We start from the raw sequence: 21,673 nt of genomic DNA on the forward strand, positions 1-21,673 counted from the left end.
GCCCGCTGGACCCTGGCTCCACCCCTGCCCCCGCCCAGGCCCCAGCCCTCTCAGCTCCGCCTTGACCCGGGTTTGGCTCAGATCCAGACCTCGGGTACCGCACCTCACCGCTTCAGCCTCGGGCTGGCCCGCCTCCTCAGTCACGCTACCACCCCTACGTGGCCTCGCCGGGCTCGCAGCTTCCGCCTGCAACGTGGCCACGCCCGTCTCAGGCCACACTCTTAAGTCACACCTCCCTGTTCTTCTCTCCAAGGTACCCCCCCTCCCCTCTCTAGCAGGAAGCTCCGCCCCTTTGGTTATTTCCCGCCCCCCCGAACTCCGCCCCTCGTCCTACTCACTCCTAGTCTCCTCTAGACTCCTAGTTTCCTGGTGGTGGACTGGGGGGAGGGAGAGTTGGTAAGGTGCACAGTCGGGTGCACTTAAGGTGACAGAAGAGGTCATTCCGAAAATAGGAGGAAGAAGTAGATGCTCTAGAAGGTAGCTTAGTGCCTGGGATTTCTTCCTACGACATAAGTGGCCCCTGGGAAGCGAAACGCAGCGTAAATTCCCCCCCGCCAAAGGCATTATTGGTTCAGTCCTCGCTCCTGATGGGTTGGAGACATCCAGAGGAGGGGAGGAGACAGCCCGAAAGAATCCGAAACTATCACTGTTGCACTTTCGGGTTGCCGCAGCCCTCCGGCACGACCCGGAAGTGGGTGTTGGGTGGGCAGGAGTTCCTGCGGAATCCGGGCTTCGGAGCCGTCGGCTGGGACCAGAGCTGACGATTGCTCGTGAGGCCTCCTTCGCTACCTTCGGTGTTGTTTTCGCCGCTGCGTCCGTGGCGTGTCGACTCAGGCTCGGCCCGGCCGGGCCTGGCGCCCGGAGGGGCCGAAGCTGAAGCCTGAAGGCCCGAGTCTCCGGCCTCCGGGGTGAGTCCGGACCCCTGGCCCCGCCTCTCGGTCGCCGGCGGGCCCGCCCCGCCCCTCCCCCCGACCCCTTCCGCGGCTGCCCTCGCGGCCCAACCTGCCCTTCTGGGCGCCTGCCTCTTCGTGTGTTCGGCCGTGTTCAACTTCACCACCTCTGGGCCTCTGCTCCGGTCCGAGGTTTTGCGGATGTCTCCGGGATGACTGACTCCCTATTGCCCCAGTTCCTCTCCCCTCCCCCCGAGGTTCAGCCATTCTTAGTAATTGGGGGGGAGGGGAGAATGTGGAGGAAAAGCGTAGGTTTCTTTTTGTCACCATCTTTCTAGACTTATGAAAGGATTCCCACCTAACCGTAGAGTGGAAAGAACTCGGATTAGAGTTAGATTAGAGACTTAAGGACAAATCCTTCTCCGACACTTCTTCGTTGTGTGAATCCAGGCAAATTCCTGAACCTCTTCTGTTTCACCTCCCTCGTCTGTAAAATGAGTATGACAATAATGGGCCTTACCTCAAGTTTGTTTTGAGGGTCAGATGCCACAACATGTGTAAAACTTTCTACAGTTATTAGCTCTTATTATTACCTAGCATAATAAAGGGATGGGGCTGTGCCACTAGGGGCGCCGTTCTCAGGAGTCATCGAAGTGGCACCGCAGTGGCACCGGACCTGGAGGGCCTGGAAAATCTGAGTTCAAATTTTACCCTAGACACCTGCTAGTGTGTGACTCGAGGCAAGTCACTTAACCTCCCATTTGTCTTAATTTCCTTATCTGTAAAAATGAGAAAAATAATAGCGCCTACCTCCTGGGATTGTTGTGAAGATGAGACGCGATAATAATTGTGAAGTACTTAGGACAGTGATCACCATATAGTAAGCACTATATGAATGTTAGCTGCTGTTATCATTACCCTTTCCACTTCATCTTTTCACAGTAATACAGGTTTAGAGCTGGAAAGGACCTTGCCCACTAGATTGTCAGGTCCTTGAGGGCAGAGACTGTCTTGAGGTTAGCATGGTGCCTGGCTCATTGTTATTCATTTATATCCTATTCTCCATGGGGTCTTCTTGGCAAGGATACTGGAATGGTTTGCCATTTCTTTCTCCAGTGGATTAAAACAAACAGAGGTTAAGTGACTTGCCTCTGTTTCCTCTTCTCTAAAATGAGCTGGAGAAGGAAATGGCAAACCACCCCAGTATCTTTGCCAAGAAAGTCCCAAATAGGATTATGGAGAGTCAGACATGACTCAAAAATTAGTGAACAACAACAGCTTCTTGACTCCAGACCCAGCACTCTTATGCACTAGCTGCTTCCGCATACTATGTGCTTGGCACATAGTAGGTGACAAATAAATGTTTATTGATTAATTGATTGAAAATGACTGGCAGTATAATTTAGGGATGCTTCAGACTCAATCTGCATAAGTTTGCCTGCAGAATTTCACAGTTGGAAGGGGCCTCTGGAGCCACCTAGTTCCACCTTTATCCAGTAGAAATCCTCAGTCTAATAGAGCTGACAAGTGGTCATCCACCCTCAGCTTGAAGACCTCCAGTGAGGGGAAACCCACCACTTCAGACACTTAACACAGGGCCAGGCACATAGGCATTTAGTAAATACTTGCTGACTTCCTGGGGCAGCGCTAATTGTTAGGAAATTTTCCCTGACGCTGACCCTGCTTCTGCTCTCTAGGGCCAAATAGGCCTTGTAGAATCTCTGTTCCTGAGCTCAGCTATCTTCCCTGCCCCTCAAGCTTTTTTTTCCTTCAGGCTAAGCATTCCTAGTTCTTTCAGACTATGCTTATATGATGGGGAAACTCTAGGCCTTTGACCATCCTGGTTGTCTTCCACTTTAATAATGCTCTTCTTAAATAGGTGCCCCAAATGCAATACTGCTGGGAGTGATTTGTCCCTTTCATGCACATGCCATCTTTTATCTAAGTCATTGATAATAATAATCATTGCTAACATTTTTAAAGTTTGCAAAGCAAACACATTTTCACAATGATCCTTGGAGGCAGGTGCTGTTATTTTGCAGTTGAGGAAACTAAGAGGTTGGAAAGCTTAAGTGACATGCCTGGGATCACACAGCTAAGGAATCCTCCTAGAATTTCAGCTCCAGTCTTCCTTGACTCCAAATCCAGTGCTTTATGCCCTGCACCACCTAGGGGCCTAAAATTCAGTTTAACTGCTGTTGGGGTGAAAAACCAACACAAGTCCAACAACCAGAACGCTGCCAGCACAGGTTCTTTGGATCTGCTTTACTAAGGAAAGCATTGTTAAGGGGTTAACAATCTTATTTCAATCCAACATACAAATATCATTCTCTTAGTTCAAGGGAAAAAGCCAGCACCCTGAACTTCAGAGCAAATACAAACAAATTACAAACATACATTATAAACAGACCAAATACAATTCATAGTTACCAAGAAACCAACATCTGAGTTCAGGAGCCAGGGAGCTTGTAACAAAGGCTGGCCCAGATGTGGCTCAGAGCCCCAAGCCAATAGCTCTGTTGTCTTTTTTTATCCTGTCTTTAGCCATCATCAAACGTCACCTGAGTGACCAGAACTCAGGCTCCTACTATTGGCTCTGGTCTTAGCAACTCCCCTTAGGACCCTGAGGGCTTCAGGCCCACATAGGCTTAGCACCTAGTGTGTTGGCAACCAAAAATGGGCTCCTTAGCACTTAGTCAACAAGTGCCCTTGACTGATTTGGCTTTTTCCCCTGAACTGAATGCTGTTTGTATGTTGGGCTGGAGTAAGCTTGTCGGCCCCTTCACCTTGCTTCCCTTGCTTAAGCTGATGGAAAGAACCTGTGCTTTCCCAGTCAACCCCTTCACCTTGCTTTTAAGCAGATTGAAAGAACCTGTGCTTTCCCCGGCGTACCTTACACCCCCGCAGAAGCTGGATGGTTAAAAGCAGCTCCCGTTGGAGCCAGAGGCTGCTATAGCCACAGCCACAGCCGAAGCAGGAGCTGCCAGTGGCAGAGCTGACCTACGGGAGGAAGCTGAACAAGGACTTCAGGCCAGTGGGTAATCTTTTTACCATAGAGGGGGAAGCATGATTTTGCTTTATGCAATCATGCTTCTCTGTAGCCTCCTGGTTACTCTTTCAAGGCGTACTTATTGGGCCTGGAAGCTTTTGATCAATATATCAAAATGGGGTTGCTGGTTCATGGGTTGGTTACTGTGGAGCCTAAATATATGTTTTGATTCTTCTGCCTTCTACTTTGAGAGTTTCTTATATCCGGCGGTTCCGAACCTTTCAGACATGTTTATGATCCTCTTTGAGATTATAAACTCTGCCCTCCTAAGGCGAGGAGGATGGGATCGCTAGGTATAAGATCTCTATTTAGAAGCAGAACAATTTCAGAGGAAGAGATGAATATCCCAGGATGGGAGGATCCATTTTATTCCTCTCTAGCAAAAGAATTGGCTAAAAAAGCTGGACCCTGTGAAAACTGGGAACCAAGGCTACGGAGAGGAGATCCTAGGGATTTAGAAAAGTGTTTACGAGAAGTTGGGATTCAGTCAGGGGCATCACTATCTAGGCAAAGCTGGATAGTGTTATCAGCCTACCGGCTAGTATACGAAAGATTGAGATTAAGTGAAAGACATGAGGGCACTCCTACCCCACAGCAAGAAGGGGAATCTCAGATAGCAGGAGACCAAACTGACTCAAATGAGAACTTTTCTATTAATGTGGCTAGGAGCAACAGGAGACCAAATAAGCCAAGAGTACATTCCAGCCCAGAAAGAGCCTGACTGCCTGCTTCGTCCTAGCCATGTTGGCAGAGGAAGTGAGTGGGGGGAAAATGAGACTACGTTAGGGGCTGAGGCACAAAACACTACTGGGGTTCAGGATGTCCCTCACACAGAGAATAGGAGATGGTTAAATGATCAGACAAGGGCTCGACCCATACAAAGGAGGAAGACAGAAACCCGAGGTGAAGATTCAGTTACAAGGGAAATTCAGGAAGATTTCTTGCCACAAGAGGTCACAGATATTTTGAGTAGATTCAGCCAAAGAATAGGAGAACCATTAATATCTTGGATGGTGAGACTCAGTGATCAAGGGGCCAGTGGAATATCAGTAGATAGGACAGACTGTATGAGATTCATAGGTATCAGCCATGATCCTCTAGTTCAACAAGCTTTTAGGGAACATCATCAGCAAGGAGATGGTGATAGCAGGACTACTCTGTTGGCGTTAGCCGCTGTGGGATGCAATAAGAGATATGCTACTGATTCTATGTGGCCCACTGAGCACAGACCCTGGTATTCACTTAGAGATTGTATCATGAGACTAAAAGAGGAGGTGATGAAGACTGCCATTATGATAGGAACCGCAGACAAATATTACAATGATCCAATGGGACTGCCTCATAGGAATTTAATAATTAGGACAGCTCCCCCTGCTTATAAACAACTAATTTTGAATTTATTACTTGGAGAAGTAGGGAGCCGTCTTACAACAGTGATAAATAAGATTTTACAGTTACATGACTTAGGTGACTGGGGAAGGGATAGATCTCCTCGAGAGAGAAGGGTGAATAACCAGCAAACTTGGCGCCAAAGGAGAGTAACAAGGAAAGAAATGTTTACTGCTCTATTGAGAGCAGGGGTAGGTTTTGAAATGATAGATGGCATTCCAACCAATGAATTATACAGAATGTATAGAGATAAAGGACTTGATAACAGGAGAGATAGGGAAATAAGAACTGCTCCTGCAAATGCTACAGATGTTGAACCTTCAAACCCAAGTGAATCACATGAAAGGGAATACTAGGGAACAGGCCGAGCCCCAGTCCAAATTAAGGAAATACACAGGCTGGATTGCAGACCTCACATTAACTTGACCATATATTGGAAAAATGGGTCAAGTACGGTAACTGAGGCATTAATAGATACTGCGGCCGAGGCCACCCTTATTTATGGAAATCCAGACAAGTTCAGCCATGGAACTCCTATTACCATCACAGGACTAGGAGGGACTGAAATATCAGCCAGGCAAGTTAAATTAATGATGAAAATTGGACAGTTGCCCAAGAAAGAATATAGTGTGGTTATTGTGCCTATTCCCGAATACATCATTGGAATAGACATATTGAAGGGTATGACTTTAAATTTACCTGAAGGGAAATACCAATTTGCTGTGAGGAAAATGGGCATTAATGCAGTCTTAGTGGGGAAAATCAAGATGGATCCAATCACTTTGCCCGAACCTTCTGAAGTAATTACTTTGAGGCAATATCGTGTGCCAGGTGGGCAAGATGAAATTGCCAACACACCTAGTAGATAGGGGTTTGGGCCTGGGCTTTGCACCTAGTAAGGCTCAATCAAAGACAATTAATTTATCATTCTAAAACAGTGAAAAATGTCCCAACTTAATTGATATTACAACTGCACAGGCCAAACACGGTTCTGGCCCACTCTACTGTTGATTGCCTGCCAAGTTAGCTTCAACTTCACTAGACTGAGTCTAGGCATTGAGCCAGTTCCAAATCTTTGCTCTTGTATTGTCATCTAATTCATGTAGCTCCATCCTTTCCACAAGAATAGTAGAATATACTTTTTAAAACTCTTTGTTAAAACTACATAAACTATATAGTATCCTGATCAGTCTCATAACTGTCAAAAAAGGCCTTGATGCAGGCTTTTTGTACTCCCCCCCCCATGCCATGTGTAGATAGATGTTCACTAAGCCTCTGTTTAGAGACCTGTGGGAGAATTCCGCAGGAATGGAAGTCAAGTTTACTGGCACGTTTTTTGCATGTTTTGTTCTCTTACCCTTTTGGAAAATTGGGACATTAGCCTTTCTTTAGTTATGCAGTGCTTCTCCCATTTTCTGTGCTCTTTATGGACAGCATTTTAGCAACCACATCTTCCTGTTATGATTGATGTGTACCAGGTGATGACTTCATTGGGGGTAACTAGGTATGCTCCCTTTGACTCCCTAGTAGCTTGTTTTGTTGCTGTCATTTCCAGAGAAAACAGGAACAAACTAATAATTTGGCAGCTCTGCCTCCTCTCCTTTGCACAGGCAGGGCAGGTCACCAGCAGCAGCTCAAAGGAGAAAACCACACCTTTATATCATAACCACAAACATATCTATGTTTGTCTTTTTATTTATTTTGTTAAACATGTCCCAATGATATGTAAATCTGGTTTCCTGCTGGGGGTGTTGTAGGATCTACTGGGTTTGATGCCCCTGGTCTGCATTATCCCATCCACCCCAAGCAGTGGTCTTGATCTTCCTCTTTTCCCTGGTAGAGTTAAAAAGGCCTTTTTGTCACTCCTTGTTTTCGTAGCCAGCCTCAACTCATTATGAGCTGTATCACTCTAGGTACTTTTTAGAGGCTTCTGCCACGCATATCCATTTTGTTACTTCTCCGTTTCCATCTTCTGTATGTATCTTTGGAAAATCTAATGTAGTTGATGAGTTCATTCACGTTGGCCTCTTCAGACAACTCCCAATTTTTCCTCCTTATTGGAATTGTTTCCCTATATGTCTAGAATTTCCCATCTCACCTGGATCCTACGTCTTCTCTTTTTGAACCCTTTGAAATCTTTCCCCCAAATCTAGATTGTATGCTAGCCTGTTGGACTTTCCTTCTCTAGCACAAACTCTAGGAGAGACTGTCTGCTTAGGCCCAAGATTTCTATCATTTCCACCCCAACAACCAGTGGTAACTATTACTGTACTACGTGCTAGGGTTGCAAAAAGAGGCAAAAGACCGTCCCTGCCCTCAAGGAGCTCACAATCTAATGGGGAGACAATATAGAAACAGATATGTATAATCAAATTATATACAAGATAACCAGAAAATAATTAACAGGGGGAAAGCACTGAAATTAAGGGGGTTTGAAGGAGGCTTCCTGTGGGAAGGTGGGATTTTACTTGAGATTTAAAGAAAACCAGGAAGGTTAGTGGTCAGACTGGAGGGGAGAATGCTGGGAACCCAGAGATGGAGGGTCTTGTTCATGGAAAAACCAGGAGGCCAGTGTCACTGAATCAAAGGTGGAAGAAGACTGGAAAGGTGGGAGGGGGCAGATTATAAAGAGCTTTGAATGCCAGACAGAACATTTTGTCTTTAATCCTGGAGGCAATAGGGAGCCACTGGAGTTTATTGAATGGGAGATGGAATTGGGGCAAGTGTGACAGTCAGACCTGGGCTTGAGGAAAATTGATTTAGTGGCTGAGTGGCATGGGGAGAACATGAGGCAGGCAGACAACCCCCCACCCCCACCAGTGGCTATTGCAGTAGTCCAGGTATGAGGTGATGAGGGCCTGCACTAGGGTAGGGCTGGTGTCAGAGGATAGAAGGGGCATGTAGGAGAGATGCTGCAGAGGGGAAATCACCAGGACTTCTTTGTGAGGACAGAGACTGTTTTTGCCTTTCTTTGTACCCCCAGTGCTTAGCACAGTGCCTGGTACGTGGTAGGTGTTTAATACATATGTACTGAAATGAAGCAATAGCTTGAATGTGGGGGTGAGAGAGAGTGAGAAGGCCAGGATGACTGTGAGGTTGGAAGCCAGCAGGAAGGGCAGAAAGGTGATACCCTCCACAGTAATAGAGAGGTTTGGAGGAGGTGGGAGGAGTGGCTGGGGGAAGGATAATGAGTTCAGTTTAATAATGAGGTCCATCACAGACTTTCCTCATGTTGGGTCCTCTACCTTTTGAAATTATTAAACGAAGTCAAGAAGTTATTTGCTGCTCTGCTTTTGTTAGAGAGGGTTCCAGCAGATATTTGGGTGATTGGAGAATCCCATTACTGTTGTGCTGTGGCCCTTTGTCACCATGTTTCCCAGACCCCTTTCTCTAGCTCCTTTCTGTCCAGGTGGTCTTGGATTACAAAATTGCTTCTGTTCCTTTGGTCTTCACCCAAACATTGACCACTATGTTTCTCCCTCTGGTCTCTGCATTTCCTCACAAGTATATCTTCTTGGGAGGATATCTACAGTGCTGCCCCCTTTCTACCGTCTCTTTTACCTTTGACCTTCTCCTGAGGCTTCTTGCGGAATGCTGCCTAATGCAGGAAGCTGATCCAAGAAGAACAACCCAAACCCCAGTGCATTGGATTAAGGCCGAGGTGAACCAACATGCTGAATGAGAGAATTAGGGTCTGCAAAGATCTTAGGACTCTGAAGCCTTGTGTCATATCTACTGAACAAGGAAAATGATAAGGTAGTTCTGTAATGAGGGCTTCGAACATTTTAAGTTTGGAATAACTTTGGGATCGTTAAAATCCAGCTTGTGATGTGGGACTGGAGCTCAGGAGAGTGAATAGGACTGGTTATTGAGATCTTGGAATCATCTGCAAAAAGATAATTCAACTCTTGGGGGCTATTGAGGTCACCATGTAGAGAGAAGAGAAGAAGGTCTCGGTATAGTCTTGGGAGCAGCCACAGGTAGGGGTCATGATACAGGTGAGGACTCTGAAGGAGATTGAGAAGGAATGATCAGACAGGTAGGAGAATCCAGTGAGAGCAGTGGCATAAAAATCCAGAGCGGGGCAGATAGAATCCAGGAGGAGAGGGTGATCTACAGTGGCTAAGGCTACAGAGAGGTCATGAAGAGTGAGGAATGCCAACTGACTATGGGATTTGGCAATTGAGAGATCATTGGAACTTTGAAAAGAGCAGTTTCAGTTGAGTGTGAAGTCACAAGCAGAGGCAAAGGGTTGAGAATGAGCACAGAGGAAGTGGAGGTGTAGTTTGGACATTGTTCAAGCAGAGACAGGAAAGGATGTCATAGAAGTAGGATCCTGGACTATATGCCCAGGAGATAGCCTACTGGCTCTGGGGTCAATGCTGGGTTAAATATGTTCTCTCTGAGCAACTTGCTAACTGTGCAACCCGAAGCCAGTTGTTTGACTTTCCTGGGCCTGTTTTCTTGTCTGAAATGAGAGGGACTTAGCCTTGATGGCTTCTGAGGTTACTTACAGCTCCAGATGGAGGATCCCTTGACCCTCTGGGGTCACAGGATTCTGTTTTTGTACTCTCTCACAGTCCCTAAACAGTCTTTTTGAGCTCTGGCTTAATCATTTGCAGAGAATTTAATAAACAAATACTTATTCTTATGAAACAAATGAAGTATGGGGATGATGATTCATCACTAGGATTGTCTCCTTTAGAAAAGAATTTTCCACAGTGTTCTTTTTAATCACTAGCTCCTTAAGTGCATTTGTAATTTCATTTGTGCCCAGTTTTTTCTCCCCAGGAACATGTCTTTTAAAAAAAAAATAATTTATCTTTAGTTTTCACCATTTACTTCCATAAGATTTTGAGTTCCAAATTTTCTCCCCGTCTCTGCTCTTCCCCCACCCCAAGACAGCATGCAATCTGATACAGGCTCTACATATACATTCATATTAAACATATTTTCACATTAGTCATGTTGTAAAGAAGAATTAGAACCAATGGGAGAAACCACAAGAAAGAAGAAACAAAAAGAGAGAGAGAGCGAGCGCGCAAATAGTATGCTTCGATCTGCATTCAGAATCCGTAGTTCTTTCTCTGGATATGGATAGTATTTTCCATCATGAGTCATTTAGAGTTGTCTTAGATCCTTGCATTGCTAAGCAGAGATAAGTCTATCAAAGTTGATCATCGCACAGTGTTGCTGTTACTGGGTACAATGTTCTTCTGGTTCTGCTCACTTCACTCAGCATCAGTTCATATAAGTCTTCAGGAACCTGTCTTATAGAACATCAGGTATACGTATAATTACAGAGTTACAGGATCTCTGTGTTGGAAGGAACCTTAGAAGTGATCTGATCCAAGCTCCCACCTTGAAATAACTCACTTTTATATATGGTTTGCAAAGGGCTTTTTTCACAAGAATCCTGTGACACAGGTACTCTAGGTATTATTATCCTCTTTTACAGATAAGGAAACCAAGACTCTAGAGTTAAAGTGTCTTGCCCAGGGGTGTCACACAGCTATTGTTTATTGTGGGATTCAAAACCAGACTTTTGACTTCAGGCTTACCCTTTTCAAGTAGGTTATAGTGTCTTTCAAAAATGCCCATGACAGGTGGCTTGAGAGCTCACTGTGTTAGGTAATCGCCTGGTCCACTATTGGACAGCTCTAATGATAAAGTTTTTGTCTCATATGAGTGGAATATTGGAGGAGGCATTCAGAATCTGATGCCCAACTATGAAGAGACTCTGATCTTCCCCTCTAAGTCCTACCTAATGAACCAAGTTCTGCCACCTCAAGCAGCACAAAACAAGTATCCTTCTACACATCCTTCAGATGACTGTCCTCCCAAGTCTTTTCTTTCTTTCTTTTAAAATAAGTTTTAATTAATGTCTTTTGTTGTTATCACCATACTTTTCCCCAGTGTCCCTCTCCCTCCCAGAGAGCCATCCCATGTAACATAGTATATCCAGGTCCCTTTTTATCTAGGCCTCTCCTCACTTCTCTTCATATGACAAGGCTTTTGGTTTTTTTAACCCTTCATCATTCTGATGATTGGGGCAGCTAGAGGGCCCAATGGATAGAGCAGTACACCTAGAATAAGGAAGACTTGTGTTCAGATACTTACTGGCTGTGTGGCCCTGGTTTGCCTCAATTTCCTCATCTCTAAAATGGGGATAATAATAGTACCTTTCTCCCAGGGTTGTTGTGAGGATCAAATGAGATCATATTTATAAAGCACTTAGTACCTGGCACGTAGTAAGTACTATCTAAATGTTATCACCATCATTATTATTAATCTTCCTCCTCTAATCCAACCCAATCCAGAAAGCATTAATCGAGCACCTTTGGTGTACTGGGCATTATGGGGAGGCACTGGGGATAGAGATAAAGTGAAAAACAGTACCTACTCAAGGAGTTTGCAGGAATATGTATGAGACTTAGCCTGGTTTGTTCGTATTCCTTTTAAAATGAACCTGGGATTGAGTACAGTAAGAAAATTATTTTTCAGATATGTAAGATAATGCCTGTCAGGTTTCCCATGAATCGTGATACAGATCTTATGCCCTGGGGTTTTTTTTTCCAGGCACTGAACTAATTGAATGAACGGGCATCATTGTAAGAGTCAGCCTTGTGAGATGGTACAGCCCAACGGGGGTCCATCAGGAGATTACGAGACCCTTGGTGAAGGGTCTTCCCTGGGGAAATCAACCATGCTGCATCTCCCTTCCAACCAAGTCTCTCCGGAGGCCCTCCAGCGCTTCTTGGAGGAGAACCAAGAGCTCAGAGGTGAGTGCTCCTCTACTAGCTGGGCTAGTAAAAGAGAATGATCAAGGGAACCTAATGGCTTAGGGTTGAGGTCCTCAGCATTTTTGCATTGAGGAGCAATGTGAGGCCTTAGGAGCTATGACACTGAGGTGGGGATACTAGGGGAAAGTCCAGGCTAGGGCTTGGCCATATCTCCCTTCCCTTTCCAGTAGGGGTTAGAAACCTGTGGTCTGTAAACTTTTTTTTGACTTTTTTTTTAATTTTAAATTTATTTATTTAACATATTTAGTTTTCAGCATTGATTTTCACAAGAGTTTGAATTACAAATTTTCTCCCCATTTCTACTCTCCCCCCCACTCCAAGATGGCGTATATTCTGGTTGCCCTGTTTCCCAGTCAGTCCTCTCTTCTGTCACCCCACTCCCCTCCCATCCCCTTTTCCCTTCCTTTATTGTAGGGCAAGATAAATTTTTACGTCCCATTGCCTGTGTATCTTACTCTCTTGTTGCATGCAAAAACATTTTTGTTTGTTTTTGAACATCTGTTTTTAAAACTTTGAGTTCCAAATTCTCTCCCCTCTTCCCTTCCCACCCACCCTCCCTAAGAAGTCAAACAATTCAACATAGGCCACATGTGTATCATTATGTATAACCCTTCTACAGTACTCATGTTGTGAAAGACTAACTATATTTTGCTCCTTCCCAGCCCATCCCCCTTTATTGAATTTTCTCCCTTGACCCTGTCCCCTTTCCAAAGTGTTTGTTTTTGATTACCTCCACCCCCATCTGCCCTCCCCTCCATCATCCCCCCCCTTTTTTTATCTTCTTCCCTCTTCTTTCCTGTGGGGTAAGATACCCAATTGAGTATGTATGGTATTCCCTCCTCAGGCCAAATTTGATGAGAGCAAGATTCACTCATTCCCCCCTCACCTGCCCTCTCCCCTCCTCCCACAGAACTGCTTCCTCTTGCTACTTTTATGAGAGATAATCCACCCCATTCTATCTCTCCCTATCTCCCTCTCTCAATATATTCCTCTCTCATCCCTTAATTTGATTTTATTTCTTTTAGATATCTTCCCTTCATCTTCAACTCACCCTGTGTCCGCTCTCTCTCTCTCTCTCTTTATATATATATATACACATACATATGTACTATATGACTTTTGATAAGTGGGTTTTGATGCAGTTGGTTTCTTTTATAATCCTTCGCATTTTATTTTTATGCATTTATTTTTCGAGGGTCTGTAGGCTTCACCAGAGTGCTGACAGAGTCTATGATATAAAAGAAGGGTAAGAATCACTTTCTAGCTAGAGCTCCTGTGGCCATTCACATTGAAATATAATGACCAGTTGGAGACCTCTGATTTAGTGGATGGAATCACCTTCTTCGAAAAGCTTTATTGGCGATTGATGCCTGTTTGTTTTATACCAGTCATTTCTTGATTGACATATCCCTTCTATCCTCCCAAATATCCCCATTGAATGTTCCCTTGTTGAAAACCTGATGGATACTTTGACTGTTGGCACCATTTTGCCCCTCTAGTCCTCCATCTCTCTACAGAAAGAAAGGAGGCATGTTTCACCTTCTCTCTTTTTATTTCAGCTTCAAGTTCACCTGCCTCTTTGTGTTACTTTCATTTACTTGATTGTAATTATGATGTCTGTTGTTCTCATGGCTCTGTTTACTTTGCTCTTTCCTTATGAACGAATAATCATGCAAATCTTCCCAGGTTTTTCAAATTCCTCATATTCGTAGTTTCTTATGGTTTAGTAGTAGTCCATTACAGTGGTATCCATCATATTCACATTAAATTGACCTGAATTCAACTCTATATGCCAGGCAAAAAATAAAAGAAAATTACAGTTGACATCATGTAGGTGGAAGGTCTATCATTGAACCTGTTGGGTGTATACTCTAGAATGAGTCTGAGATGGGAGACTGAATCTATTATTCATATAGTTGGAGCTCAGGCCTCATGAGTCTTATACAACCTCTCGCCCTAGTGACCGATTCTAGAACCTCCTTTCCATCATAGCCGTAGACAGTCTCTTCAGTTAGTCACTGAGCATTAACTAACTACCGCTGTGTGCCTAGGCATTGTGTGAGTCACTGGGGATACAAAGGTCAAATGAAATGGGGTGGGGGGGTAGGAGCCAGTATTCCAAGAATGGAAATGGCATTCATATTCATAGACACATATACATATGTATGTATATATGTGTATACAACATAAAAAACACCATAAGAGGTATTGGGGGAGATACTGGGGAATGTGTGAAGGGGAAGACAGTACTGGCTAAGGGGTCTGGGAAAGGCCTGATGCAGAAAGGGGAACTTGAGCTGAGCATTGAAAGCAACAAGGGCTTCCACAAGACAGAGATGGAGAAGGAGTGCATTCCAGGTACTATGTGGAGTATCACGTGTGAGGAGCAAGAAGAAGTCCTCTTGGGCTTTAAAAGATGAACTGGAATTCAGTAAGTGAACAGAGGTAGTTCCAGTTTGTCTGGAGCATGGTATATCAGTCAAGGAGGAGAGTAATATGAGGCAGGGCTGGAGAGGCCAACACTCCTAGGATCTTAGCTCTAGAACCGGAAGGGGCCTTAGAGGCCATCTGAATCCACCCCTCATTTTATGGATGAGGAAACTGAAGTTCACACAGCCCAAGTGATTTGTCCAGGGTAATGTAGTGAGTAAGTGGCAGAGTCAGAATTCGAACCCATGTCCTCTTATTTCCAAATTCCTCCCTCTTTCCCCGATACCGCACAGCCTTCCTTTCAGTTCTGATCTTTGGGAGTTTTTGATTTTATGATCTGTCTGTGGCATTGGCAGATGCGTTACGACAGAGCAACCACATGCTCCGGCAGCGTTATCAAGAGTTCCTGAACTTCCAAGCCAACCAGAAGGAGGAGAAGGAGTTTCTCATGAGAAAGTTTCAGGAGGCAAGGAAACTAGTGGAGAAGCTAAACATGGAGAAGCTGGAGCTGAAGAGACAGAAGGAGAAGGCGCTGCAGGAAAGTGAGCAGGTACGGAGATGCTGGGAGCCCTCTTCCTGGCCCCCCCCCCCCCCCCGGCCCCATCCAAGAACCCAGAATCAGCTCAGGAAACTTGGCCTTGACTTGAGGCTAATCACCCCACCCCTTTTATGGTCATGAAGAAGCTTTTGTCCTTGAAGCATCCCGATTCTTCTCAGTGCGGTGCCCAACATGTGGGGCATAGGGAGAACCCTGACAAGGATCTTCAGGGTGCTCCCCGAGGTCGTAAGGACACTGGGAGGGGCTAGGCCTAGTTGAGGAAGGTCCAGGACTCTCTGGAAGGCTTTGGAGCAGAGACATTGATTTGGGGGCATGGAGCCTGAGCTGGAAGTGCATGGCTTTTCTTAAACCTTCCCATTGGTTCTTGTTAACCCAGCAGTGGGGCTTGGTTTTTGTTTTTGCTGAAAGGTTTATTTGTACTTAGGGAATTAATGCTAAAGGGATGTTTTAAGTGCCTTTTCCTAGGAGGGATCACTGATATCTCTGATTAGTCCTTTTCAGGTTGATAAAAGCCCAGCCTTCAGCTAGTGCTCTAGTTAGTTAGTGTTGACCTGGAATGGCTTCTAGATGTGCTTGGTATGGAGTCACCTGTACCCAGAGGGTGGTGATCCACGTGACCTGAGGCTACTTTGAGGCAGCATTACATCAGGAAGGCTTGGGTTCTAGTCCCGGATCTTCCATTTGTGCCTCTTAGTGCCCTAGGCAGCGCTCGCTTGCGCTCTCTCTCTCTCTCTCTCTCTGTCTCTCTCTCTCTCTTTCGTGACACTTACTGAAGAGTTGCAAGTCTGCATTGGTGGAGTTCTCTAAGGTGCCGAGGTCACAAGATTGAAAGTTGGGTGGTTATTGTTGTTGATTAATGGCCCACTGGCCTTTCTAATGTTTTTAAACATTTAGGTAGAGCTCTGTAGACTCTTCCTCCCGTTATCCTTTCTAGCTCACTGCTCTAAGGACGGACCAGCTTTATGTGAGGAGGCAAACACCCCTATTCATCTGAGCAGGCCTTGTGGGTGAGAACGAGGGCTGCAGCATTATCCGCAAACTTTCATTTGGTGCCTCTGGATATAGGGCCCTAGTTCTGGGACACAGAGATGTAGAAGACTCTAGTCCTGGCCTTAGAAGAGCTCTAGGTTTGATCTAGGAGACACAGCAAGGTCTAGCAGTACCAAGGTAGCATCTGCTAGGTACCATGTAAGGGCAAGGGGACTCAGTATTGCTGCACAGACAGGCCACTAGGGGCACCTGTATCAGCAAGGCAATAATCACAATATAGATGATAATTGTCAAAATGTTCTGTATTGCAAAATATATGAGACTCTCCACGTAGAAGGTAGAAGACGTAAACCATTTATTCAGACACCAGACCAGTAAGTCCACAACATCACAGCAGAGAACCACTCCATCTAACATCCTTCCGCCCTCTGCTGGGGCCCTCCCAAAAACAAACTCATTCATAGCCACCACAGCATGCCTGCTCTTGCCCTCAGCTCTGTCATAACTGCTTTCTCAGCACTTCCTGTGACACAGTTTCCTTTTCCTCTCAGCAAGCTCCTGCTACCACATGTGACTTAGGCTTCCTGTGATGTAAGCAGTCATATGGCCTATTAATGGGTGGGAAAGATCTTCAAATCTAAATTACTGTTACAGCACCACAGTGTACAGAGTGCTTGTAGGCCTTGAGTCAGGAAGACCTAAGGTTAGATTGGCCTCACATACTTCCTGCCATGAGACTCTGTGAAAGTCACTTAACCCTTTTTTGTCTCAGTTTCTCTATTTGTAAAACGAGGATAACAGCAGCATCTACATCCCAAGGTTGTTGTGAGGATCAAATGTGATAATATTTGTAAAGTACATTGCAAACCTTAAAGTACCATAGAAATACTAGCTCTCGTTATGGAGCTAGGTTCTTTCTGGCTTTTAGGCCTGGCTACCTGCCACTGTTTGCATCACCTTGGGCAAGTCCCCTCTCTCTAGGCCCATCTTATCTCTAAAGGGATTACACTAGATGACTTGTAAAGCCCCGTCCAGTTATTTACTCATTTATTTTTTGGTTTTAGATTTTTATTCTGAACTTAAACACCAAAAATGTAACATTTTCTATATACCCAGTAGAACACAAAAAGAGGATCGATTGTGTGTGAAACCATGAATCTCCATTTCATGCTGTTTGCTTTAAAATATGTATGTGTGTGTATAAAAAATTCACGTTACTTTGAAAACTTTCTGGCCTATCTGCTTCTTTCTGTTGTCTTCTGTGCGTTAAAAAAAATATCTCAGTGTCTCTCTTTTTTTGCATCATTACTGCTATTAATTTTTAAGGTGCCATTTTCTTTGGTAATGTTTTTCTACCTCTTTTACCATTTGGCCAATTCTGATTTTATGGAGTTATTTTCTTCAGTAATGTTCTGTACCCCTTTTACAAAGCTGTTAATTCTCTTTTCATAACTTTCTTCCGTAGCTCTCATTTCTTTTTCCATTTTCCCCTCTACTCCTCTTATTTGATTTTTAAGATTATTTTTTTGCTCTTTTAAAAAAGTCTTAGGAATTCTTGTTAGACTAGTGTCCCAGCTGTATTTTCTTGGAGCCTTTGCTTGTTGCTTGTTGATATTCTCAATGAATTGAGTTTCTTGAAGTTTCCTTGTTACTCTAGTAGCTCTTTATGGTCGTGTTCTTCTTTTGTCATTTGCTCATTCTTCCAGCCTCCTTCCTGACTTTGGATTTGATGTTAGGGCTGGGCTCTGTACACTTCGGTTGGGGTTGAGGGGAATGTCTTGCCTGGGCTTCTGTCCTCTTGCATCCTTCTGCTGCTTTCACAGCTCTGGTGAGATCTGGGATGAGGTCTGTTCACTGCCCTCCTAGTCTGTGCTCTGCAAGTTCCTGACCCAGGTTTGATTCTATTGACTTGTCCCTGGTTGGGAATTTCAGCAGACAGCTGCTGGACTCATTTTCAGTACTGGCATGCTGGGAGGCTCCCCTTTGGTCTGGGATTCCTGCCCTGGTTATCCCACTGCAGGCTTATGGTACCGGGTGAAAGGCTAGAAATGAGTTGCTACTCTGCCCCTGGGATCAGAGCCACACAGGTACGTTTCTGCAACATGTTCCCTTGCACAGTACACAGCTGGTGCCCACACCCCTGGATCTGACAGCTGGAATTGGGTGGTGGCTATAGAGGTGCCAGATGGTCCCTCTTCCTGCATCCAGGGCTAGTTCAGGGATCCCCTGGGATCTTTTTCTGCCCTGGTGCCCTGTCTCAGCCTTCAGGCCTGTCAGTCCCTGGCTGCTGGAATGCTTGCTGCAACTGCTGCTGGGCTATGCTCTTGCCCAGTCCCTGCCCCAGTGTCCACAGACCTCTCACTCTAGCTTCCTAAGCTGCTCTGGGCTGGAAAAGTAACTCACTGTGACTTCTTCTGGCCTTTTTCCAGTCAGAATTCAGACTGGTAAATTTTCTTGATCTTTGTCAAGTCTGGTTTAGTTTGGTACAAATTTCAGGCTTTTCCTAGTGTAGGCATGTTGGAGCTGAGCATCTGCCCCGAACTCTACTCATTCTAGTTAATGGTAATTTCTGAGTAATGGTAAGTAGGGTGGGATCAGATTGTGGAGGGTTTCAAATGCCAGGCTAAGGGGCTTGGGCTTGTGTTGTAACTAATGGGAATGAGAAGCATATGCAAAAAACCCTGGATGATGGTCATTGCTTTCTCTGGGGCTCACAGAAATCTGTCAGCGTGACCTGAGCTCTCTAGCAAGGCCTGCCAGAGTAAATGGACACAGCAGTGTCCTACGCTACCATCAGCATGTCTGCTCTTGGCAAATCTTGGCCATGCAATGACATTGGGCCTGGCTAGTATTTCAGTAGGATCTTGCCTGAGCATGTGGGGTGCAGCAGGCCTTTCAGAGGGAACCTTGAATCCCATCTAATTCTGAGTCTCTGGTTTTATGAGGGTCAGATCCCAGGTGAGACGGAAAGAGAGGCTTTGAGGACCCTGAAGGAGCAGCTAGAAGAACGTTTGCGACATTTTCAAGAGACCAGTGAAAGCTTACAGAAGGAAAAACAAGCCCTTCTTCTGGAGAACCAGGAGCTGAAGAAGAAAGCAGCTCAGGGGCAAGCTGGGGAGACCCAGCCGAGGATGAAGGTAACCTGTGAACACGTGGGGTTCCTTCTCCCTCTGGGAGTAATGCTAGCCTGGGCGGCAGGAGTCCAGAGTACTGGCCTTAGCTCTGCCACTCACCAGCTGCTGACCTTGGGTGAGTTTTCATATCTCCTCTTGGAGAAGGAATGGCTTGAACTAGGTGATCTGCAAGTTTCCTTTGTGCTCTGTGATTCTAGATTTAGTTCATTGATCATCTAGGCCAGTGCTGGGCTTGTTGGGCCTACTGCTACATTTTACAGTTAAAAATACAATAAAACTCGATTTACAAATGTAAAAGCCATTCTTTGATGGGAGGATTTGGCCCGTGGGCCCTAATTTGCTGACCCTTGGATTTAGACCAATCTGTAATTGTAAAGATACTATTCATTCCACTGTCAGACAAATAAACTCTAGCTAGAGTGGTGCAACTCCTAATCCAATCAGAATTGGAGAGTTGGAAAGGAACTCAGTGACCACCTAGTCCCACCAGTACAGAAAGGAATGGCCACTATAACACACTTACCAAGTGGTTGTCCACCCTGTGCTCAAAGATCTCCAGATAGGGCTTTGTAACAACTCCAATTGTTCAGCAGTTTTTCCTGTATCAAGCCTAAATTGGACATTTCCCACCCCATTGTTCCTGGCTCAATTTAGGGCCAGACGGAACATCCCTCTGAGCCTTCTCTTCTCTAGACTAAACATGGCCAGGTCAGGAACTCAAGACCCTCCCCTATCCTGGTAGCCTTCTTCTAGTCCATCTCCAGCTGCTGAAGACTGCACTCCAGATGAGATCTGACAAGGGCCAAAGATGGTGGCATTTTCCCCTCCCTGTTGTAGAAGCTCATGATACACTTAGCTCTTTGTGGCTGCCCCACTGACTTACACTTAGTTGAAGGTCTACTCTTAACATCCTTTGGCCCCTTTCATAACAATAGCTGTCTCTCTATGCCTGAAAAGTCCATAGACAAGACTTTAAGTTTATCTCTGTTGCATTTCACTTATTAGGTTTGCCTGAGCCCTCTGGCCTGTCAAGACCCTTTTGGATCCTGATCCAGCCAGTGTGTTGGGTGTCATCTGCAGGTTTAAAGAGCACACACAGTCTATGACTTTGTCTAAGCCATTGCTTAAAAAGTGATCTGAGTTAACTTTGGGAAAGAGAGGGAGGGAGTGATTCCTGGTAGAATCGCGATCCTGTCTGAGAGCTTCCTACAAGTAGGAGTTAGCTTGTGTCCATGCAGTATCAGGCTTGTCCCCTGCCTCGGGTGCCTCTCCTGGAGAAAAGTCCCTCCTTTTGGGCACTGGGAACAGCTATGGTCCTTGCTTTGCACAGAGTCTCTTTCAGCCAGGACTAGATCTGGTCCTGGGAGAGGGAGAGCAGATCTGCACATTACTCAGACATTGCTTACCACCTATGCATGCCTACTTGTGTGAAGCCTGGTTTTCTCTTTGGCATTTCAGGACATTGGGATCCAACCACAAAGACTGCTGGAGACAGAATCTCTGCAAGGGACAAGTGGCAGGTTAGCCTTCCTTCATTTTAGGGTCATCTGCTTTCTTTCCATATTGCTTTTTGAATGGAATCAGCTCCAAAGTGACCTGTCCCAGCCTGTTTCTGGGACTTGGAAGGGGCTTCACAGTAGAACAGCAGGGCTTTATTACAGCAAACATAGTTCTCCTAAGGCTTAAGGTTTCAAACAAGACAGCAGGGAGGTGGATGGAGAGAGGCAATGAGGAAAAAGGGATTCAGGGCAAAAATGTACTTCCTGGGCTCAGTTGCCTGAGCAGATGTTGCTGTAACCCAGTCCCCTTTGGGCTGTAGTAGGAATGGGGTTGGTGGACGGCATCACTGGTTACCCGAAGTTGGCACTCCCAAATTAGTTTCATTCATGCAGTTCGTTTAAGAAATTTTTATTAAGTGGTTACAGTGTGCCTGATTGGGGATACAAAAAGAGGCTAAAGACAGTCCCTTCCCCAAGGAACTTACAATCTAATGGCAAAGACAACATGCAAACAAATAGACATGAAACAAGCTATGTACAAGATAAATAGGAAATAATTAGCAGAGGGAAGACACCAGAAGGGGTTGGGGGAAGCCTTCTTGTAGAAGGTAGGATTTTACTTGGGACTTAAAGGAAGCCAGAGAGGTCAGTAGGCAGAGTGGAGGAAGGAGAACATTCCAAGTATGGGGGAGAGCCAGAGAAAGTGTCTGGAGCTGAGAGATGAAGTATCTTGTTCATGGAATGGCTAGGAGTCCAATGTCACTGGATCAGAGAATACATACGACAGATTAAGGTGTGAGAAGACTAAAGGTAGGAAGGGGCTAGGTTATTAAGGGCTTTGAATGCCAAACAGCATTTTGTAATTGATCCTGGAGTTGATAGGGAGCCACTGGAGTTTATTGAGTAAGGGGGTGGGGCAGTATGGCACCT

General features: G+C 45.3%; 2 protein-coding genes across 11 annotated transcripts in view; one reads left to right on the top strand and one right to left on the bottom strand.

The window, feature by feature from the left end:
- IKBKG (inhibitor of nuclear factor kappa B kinase regulatory subunit gamma) overlaps positions 1-21,673 on the top strand; it is a 47,126-nt gene that overhangs the window by 8,478 nt on the left and 16,975 nt on the right. For 2 of the 10 annotated variants that reach the window (XM_036740520.1, XM_036740526.1), the window contains exons 1-5: positions 711-908; positions 11,908-12,110; positions 14,918-15,111; positions 19,056-19,247; positions 20,703-20,764. In XM_036740520.1, coding sequence (XP_036596415.1) covers positions 11,924-12,110; positions 14,918-15,111; positions 19,056-19,247; positions 20,703-20,764 — 635 coding nt within the window. In that variant the 5' untranslated portion in view covers positions 711-908; positions 11,908-11,923. Of the gene's footprint in view, positions 1-637; positions 909-3,751; positions 3,929-9,068; positions 9,085-11,907; positions 12,111-14,917; positions 15,112-19,055; positions 19,248-20,702; positions 20,765-21,673 lie in introns of those variants that run through there. The other 8 variants (XM_036740519.1, XM_036740525.1, XM_036740527.1 and 5 more) reach the window with 7 other exon arrangements.
- LOC118833148 (SKI family transcriptional corepressor 1-like) lies at positions 142-1,539 on the bottom strand. The gene is made up of 3 exons (XM_036740551.1): positions 1,484-1,539; positions 339-1,018; positions 142-186 (listed from the first exon to the last, which is right to left on the bottom strand). Exons 1-3 carry the CDS (start codon positions 1,537-1,539, stop codon positions 155-157), a joined length of 768 nt encoding a protein of 255 aa, XP_036596446.1. The 3' UTR covers positions 142-154.

The sequence above is a fragment of the Trichosurus vulpecula genome, assembly GCF_011100635.1.
Source record: "Trichosurus vulpecula isolate mTriVul1 chromosome X unlocalized genomic scaffold, mTriVul1.pri SUPER_X_unloc_2, whole genome shotgun sequence".
NCBI classification, from domain to species: Eukaryota; Metazoa; Chordata; class Mammalia; order Diprotodontia; family Phalangeridae; genus Trichosurus; species Trichosurus vulpecula.